Source organism: Osmerus eperlanus, chromosome 19, assembly GCF_963692335.1.
Source record: "Osmerus eperlanus chromosome 19, fOsmEpe2.1, whole genome shotgun sequence".
In the NCBI taxonomy this organism is placed as follows: Eukaryota; Metazoa; Chordata; class Actinopteri; order Osmeriformes; family Osmeridae; genus Osmerus; species Osmerus eperlanus.
In genome coordinates, this window is record NC_085036.1 from 5,456,354 (window position 1) to 5,462,353 (window position 6,000).

Here is a 6,000-nt window from a genome sequence, read left to right on the forward strand (position 1 = left end):
CAGTGCAATTTGTAGAAAATCAGTCAGACATTCAATAATATTACAAAGCACAAAAATAACCACAGATTTTTTTTTGCACATTAGCACAGCAAATATCGAGTTTCCTTAACATTTCTCTGTATTTTGGGAGGTTGACCTCAGGGGCATTGCTGAGACTGTCCACTAGGGATGGGGAAATAAGCCTGGGGAAGGTTTGGTGCTGTCTCCCTGATTGTCACCTCCATCTTCTCCCTCACTTATCCAGTCTTATGAGATATTTCAGGAACAACCAGGACCTGCTTATGTCTGTTAAGTGAGCAATATGTTACCTAACATGAGATTACTTTGGTCAAAAAAGGGTTTTGATATTTTTCCTCACATAATACATTGTGTCAAACATTTATATTACCATGCACTCTCTGGAGTCTTATCATGAGGGAGAAATATGATTGGAATGACAGTCGGCGATGGTGTGCCGCCGTGTTGTGTAGGTGTTTTTTTGTCTGCCTCGTGGATGTGCCAGATCTGACAGATGCTGCTTCCATATGGAGTTGCTCATTCATCGTTCATTCTAAACTGAAACCTTTTCAAGCCTGTATCTGCTGGTAGATTGTAACAGACCGTATATGTTCTGGAAGCTGGGTCAGGCATTGTTAACTTGACCATCAGAGCTGTGGAAGGCATCCCTGGGGTCGAGGACCGACTCTATAGTGCTATCTTCTGGACATTTGAATGAGACGTGGGTGTCGCTGTGTCAGTCAACATAACTACTAGGCTGCTTAATAAAGACACTATAACACTCACACCATGCCATGCTCTTTTATTATCATGTATAAAAAGGTAAACAAGATCATGGGCTACATATTTAGTTTTCAATTTCATGAACCACTATAAATATAGAACTACTTGAGAGTAATGAAACAGCAAAATAAGTATACAGCTTTAAATCTTACTGTAGGTCCCGTTCTGCAGAAAGCAGTCTATCCCTCATACTAAACCTACTCAGTAAACTATGAAACTTGACATACAAAATGTTTTTAAAAAACCCCACATGTTGTGTAGATGTGACATACAAAAATATAGGTGCTTTTTTTAACAGAAAAATATTCAATATAAAGCTGGGCACAATCAAAAGACACTAAATATCATTACAAAGGTTAGTTGCACATAATTGCTTACATAAAGTCTTCAAGATTCTATGTAGGGATGACTATAATGGCCTCTCCTTGTCAGTAACATTTAGTGTTAGTTCATCAATCATTTTTGGCCTTGTGTATGTATGATTTTAAATGTCAGACACGGTTAGAGAGTGACGTCTACACTTACAATAATGTTTGTACAATGTTAGTTTGAAGTTTGGTACTGTGGCGTTTGGTCATAGTTCTTCTAAGGCCAGTCCTGCACCACAAGAAACGACTGAAGAGAATCAGTCATGTAGCAGCTGTGGAAGTTACACACACGCAAAACTTGTCTTATTATAAGCTCTAGCAGAGGACAGATAAACGTCCTAACCAGCCTTGTCTTGTACTACAGAACACAATCATAAATGACACGTAATGTGCATGTAATGTGACACATTAGAAGGATAATTTCCTTGACACACAGACATGAACAGACACACACACAGACACAGTGTAACAGCACCACTGCCGTTGGGGGGGGGGGGGGGTACTTGTCCCACACAAACAGACGGCGAGTGTGGTTTCAGTTGGACTTGGGTTTGACGTTGTCGAGGGCGCTGTGTGTCCAGCTGCCCAGTGTATGTGTGAGGCGGCGGGCTCGGTGTGTGAGGGCAGAGCGGCTGATGCTGCCGCTGGGGTCCAACCTTCTCATCATCACCCCTCCGTAACGCTCCGCTGCACAGGACCTGGGGGAGAGTAATGGAGAGAGGAATGAAGAGGAAGGGAGAAGGGTATAGAGTAGAAGAGAAAGAGAGGACAAGAGAGAGAGTTGACGAGAGAGAAAAAGGAGGAACGGAGAGGGACAGGGGAATGGAGCCAGGGAGAGAGGAATGGAGACGGAGAGCGACAGAAAAGGGGACAGAAAGACAGTGAGGCCAAAGAGGAAAAAAAGGGCGAGAATAAAGAGAGGGGAGAGAGACCGAGAGAGGTAATGAGGGCAGATGGCAAAGAACTGTGAGCGAACTGGTAGCAAGGTCATCATTTCAGAGCTTCCTTTGTGTTGGATGAACAACGACAACAATTGACATGGTTAAAATCTGACGTAACAGCGGCAGTCATGTCTCCATGACTTGCGGACTTGTGTTCTGGCATCTGGTAGTCAGGACAGTGCGGTCAGTCTGTCTGGTGGACTGTCCTGAGGGCCTGGCCATGCAATATAAACGCAGCGTCATGCAACCCCCGGCCCAGCCATGCAACTCTGAGTTAGCAGTTCATAGTTTGGGCAGGCTCATACACAATATAAACATATTCAAATGTGAGTGAACAAACACTCATGCAACTTCCTATGCTGGGTTGGTTTTAGGCAGTTTGCGTGTGTCTCAGGGAGTGGGACTTTACCTTTGTCTCTACTCTGCCATTATGGAGTAGCTGAACTGTCGGCTTGAAGAAAAAGGGGGGAAACAAGTCAGGTTAGGGTTTCTAATGAGAGGTCTTTCTGTTTTATGTTAGACACCATGAGCACATATGCTTCATAATCCTTCCCTGCCACCTCCTCTTTCCCTCTCTCTCCCCTCCCCTTCCCTTCCTACCTCCCTCACTGCAAGTTCACACTGATGTAATAAGGCATGAAGGATCAGAACTAAGCAGGATTTGGAGAAGTCTTGTTCTGTTCAGAGCAGAGTTGGCACTACCTTGAGAAACAAGGGATTCGTTTTTGGACTCAGGAGTACATCCAATCAAAGAGCAGCTTCAGAGAAGAAGCAAAAGACAACCATCGTACATCCTCACTGCCATTCTTCTATCTCTTTCCTTTCTGACACAATATCCCCTCCCCAAGGACAAACATGGTTTTTAGCATTGGCGGGTCAGTTCATGTTTCAATCCCGTTCAACACATTTCAAATGTCAAGAAAAACAGTGCCAAAGGCGAAAACCTCTTGAATATTTACCCCATAACCCCCAGCCTTCCCAATCTGGCCTCTATTTCCAAGGCCTCCCCTCTACTCACCCCAACCGTTCTCCCTCCTCCTTCTACAAATACCACAACAAGACGGGGGCCCCGTTTTGAAACTCTACGCAGGCAGGAATGTGTGTTTGTGTGTGGGGCTCTGAAGACAGAGCAGCTGCTTAGAGCAGACTGACATATTTGTGTGTGTGTGTGTGGGGAGGGGGAGAGGAGGTTAAGGGGAGGGGTCAGTCAACCGTTAAAACATCATCTGGCTTCTCCTCAAGTTAAGAAAGAAACGCCCTCCTACAGTATCTGAGCAGGAAGGAACAGGAAGTGAGACACACACACACATGCCTCTGTTCTGCTTTCCAACCCAAATCCAGCTCCCTCTCACAGACATTTTTGCCCTTACACAAAACTTGGACAAGTAAAAACCTTGATTCTAAAATCTATGCCCACAGCACAAATGTTAAAAACAGCTGTTTATCTCAAATATATGACTGCCGTTACACTATAAAACATTTAGTATTGTGATCTATCTCGTTGTGGGCCAATAAAGTAGGCTGGACTAAATCTATCTATCTGTCAACACTGATTCATGTTTGATCACTAAGAAACAACAGTGTTTTGAACTCAGTTATTGCTGTTTCTGCTTTGGTAGCATCCCAGTGTTCTCTGCTGTATCGGAAGTAAAGTTCTCTGACAGTTCTCACCGGTCATCTCTGCCAATTACATTATTGAAAGCATGGGAGAGGTTCTTCAGCTTCCTGAGACCGCTGGATACACATTCCAGGTCCCGGTCAAACTTCCTGTCAGAGGGGAGAGAGATAAGATGTCAAACCAAGGAAACCTGTGTGGCATGGAGGTGAGACAGGCCCACCAGAACCAATACTAGTTAGTGGTTTTCTTTTGTAGGTGGATTTATATGTGTGTGTGGCTCACCGCCTCTGGTTCTGAGTGTTAGGAGAGGCAAAGGGACTCCGAAGAGCTGCCATACGGACTAGCTGTCTCCTGCCCCCGCCAATCCTCACACCCCTCACCCCAGCCTCAGGGGTCCCTCGCCCCCCGGGGGTGCGCCTAGATGCTGGGGTGCGTTTGGGTGTGGCTGCTGCCTTCGGGGTGCGCTTGGGTGTTGCAATGGCTACGAAGGCGGTTTGTCTGCTTGGGGTTCTTCTGGGGGTATGGGAGGGTGCTCCAACGCTCTCCCCTTCTTCACATATCCGTCCCGGTGTGGCCACCAGACACTCCTCACGAACAGACTCTCTGTTCCTCTGTAGCCTCTGAAGAGATATATAGGAAATAAGGAAGGAAATATTATTATTAATAATAATAATAATAGGAACATTTGGTGCATTGTTGTCAAATTGCATGTCATTACAGGTGACTCTCAAAAATGTAATCTTTAATTCCCTAGCTCGCTAGCTGCCATACCTGGTACAGTCCTCCGATGGAATTCCGAGCACTGCGTGTGAGTTGGCGGACGGTGCTGGTCTTCTGTGCTGCCTCAACGCTCTCCCAGGTTGGATTCTCTGGGAGAGAGTTTGCCTGGACAGACCGCAGGGGAAGCCTTTTCCTCAATGACATTCTCAGAGAGTTGAGAGAGGACGAGGAGCGCAGTTTTCGAAAGCGGTCTTCGGGTGAGCTCTCTACTCCGTCAGATTCATCCAAAACCGTGTGTGCCCGCCACACCCCTGCGACAGCCGTGCTTACCGAGGAAGTCATGCTGAGCCGGATAAAATACGGCGGGGGGAGGGAAACACATTTTAGAAAGATTATTTGAAAGAAGCGGCATGGGATCCTTAAGCTCCACTAGAGTAGTGAGACAATGGTGCTAGCCATTTAGCTAAGCTATTCTGCAAACTTTCTATTTAAAAAAGCCGTGAACACAATACCTTCAGTCATCTTAGTTAGTGGGCCTATGAAAGCTATCATATATAGACATCTAGGTAGAAAATAATTGGCAAAAGTTAGAGCCATTTGATATGCTAAACAAAGGAATTTACAACTTAAAGCAACATACCACCAGGGACACTAGCCTGACGTCTACAATGGAAAGTGAGCACTGTTGTTAGCATCCTCGCTAGCATCAGCTTAGGTAGTGCTAGCCAGTCTGGATACAAGAGATAACAAGCTAAATTAATTTAAATCAAATATAATTTGATAGTTCGCACGTATAGTACCTTATAGTTGGTCAAATAGTCTGCAGTGCCTTCCGTTGAAGATAACAGGTCTGCACTTGATCCGGTGGCTTTTCTTTCTCGGTTTGAATTTGGCGGTGGAGGCTGGAGAGTCTGGGTGGCGGTGCCGGTTTGAGACCACTCCCCAGCTGGTGCTGTCAGACCCTCAGAAGGACGTTATTGGTCGGACAGGGGTATCGTTGGAACGCACTCGGAGCAGTTCCATTCCCGACTACACACACTATCTCCAGTCCAAGTTTCAACAGATTAAGGATTTATATACTTTTTTATATTCATGTAGTTGCTTTGCACGGTATTTCTCATTACTTATCAAATGATACCCTATTCGTATTTCTAAACACTTATACATTAGTATCAGGGTTCTAAATTAACTTTTTTGATCACCAGCCAATCAGAATTTCCACTAGCCAATTTTTTTCCGGTGAAAATAAGAACAATTATGAGTTTCACTGAATGCATTTGATCATTTTATTAACATTGTTGGCATTAAAAACACAGAAAAATGAAGTAAAATGAAGCACAGAAGTATGATGCAAGGGTATGTGAAATCACTAACACGTGACTAAGTAAGGACACGATTTATTGTAAATGGCTAAAACGTCCATTCGCGTCATGATGAGATTGACTCCTGCCCATGCATTTACAGTAACGTTTTGTCCTAAGCAGGCATTAATTAAACTGACCTAATATACTCTTTATTAAGAACAGTGTATTTACATTACACTAGACTGTGTCAGTAAGCAACATCATTTTTC

At 44.5% G+C, this 6,000-nt stretch overlaps 1 protein-coding gene across 2 annotated transcripts; it reads right to left on the reverse strand.

Moving 5' to 3' along the window:
- Nucleotides 1-784: 784 nt before the first annotated feature.
- Nucleotides 785-5,422, reverse strand: LOC134039186 (uncharacterized). Of its 2 annotated transcripts, XM_062484894.1 has the most exons (6): nucleotides 5,228-5,419; nucleotides 4,479-4,770; nucleotides 3,990-4,327; nucleotides 3,761-3,856; nucleotides 2,499-2,540; nucleotides 1,708-1,846 (listed from the first exon to the last, which is right to left on the reverse strand). In XM_062484894.1, exons 2-5 carry the CDS (start codon nucleotides 4,767-4,769, stop codon nucleotides 2,507-2,509), a joined length of 759 nt encoding a protein of 252 aa, XP_062340878.1. In that variant the 5' UTR covers nucleotide 4,770; nucleotides 5,228-5,419; the 3' UTR covers nucleotides 1,708-1,846; nucleotides 2,499-2,506. The 2 variants fall into 2 exon arrangements, with proteins under 2 accessions (XP_062340877.1, XP_062340878.1); XM_062484893.1 differs by lacking the exon at nucleotides 2,499-2,540 and having other exon boundaries at nucleotides 785-1,846; nucleotides 5,228-5,422.
- Nucleotides 5,423-6,000: the final 578 nt, after the last annotated feature.

What these genes read in the sequence shown, in the direction of transcription:
- LOC134039186 (XM_062484893.1), bottom strand. Translation starts at nt 4,769, where the DNA reads ATGACTTCCTCGGTAAGCACGGCTGTCGCAGGGGTGTGGCGGGCACAC. An exon ending in CCATCGGAGGACTGTACCAG is followed by an intron (nt 4,328 to 4,478) that starts GTATGGCAGCTA and finishes ATATCTCTTCAG; the next exon opens with AGGCTACAGAGGAACAGAGA. An exon ending in GTAATTGGCAGAGATGACCG is followed by an intron (nt 1,847 to 3,760) that starts GTGAGAACTGTC and finishes ACTCTCCCCCAG; the next exon opens with GTCCTGTGCAGCGGAGCGTT.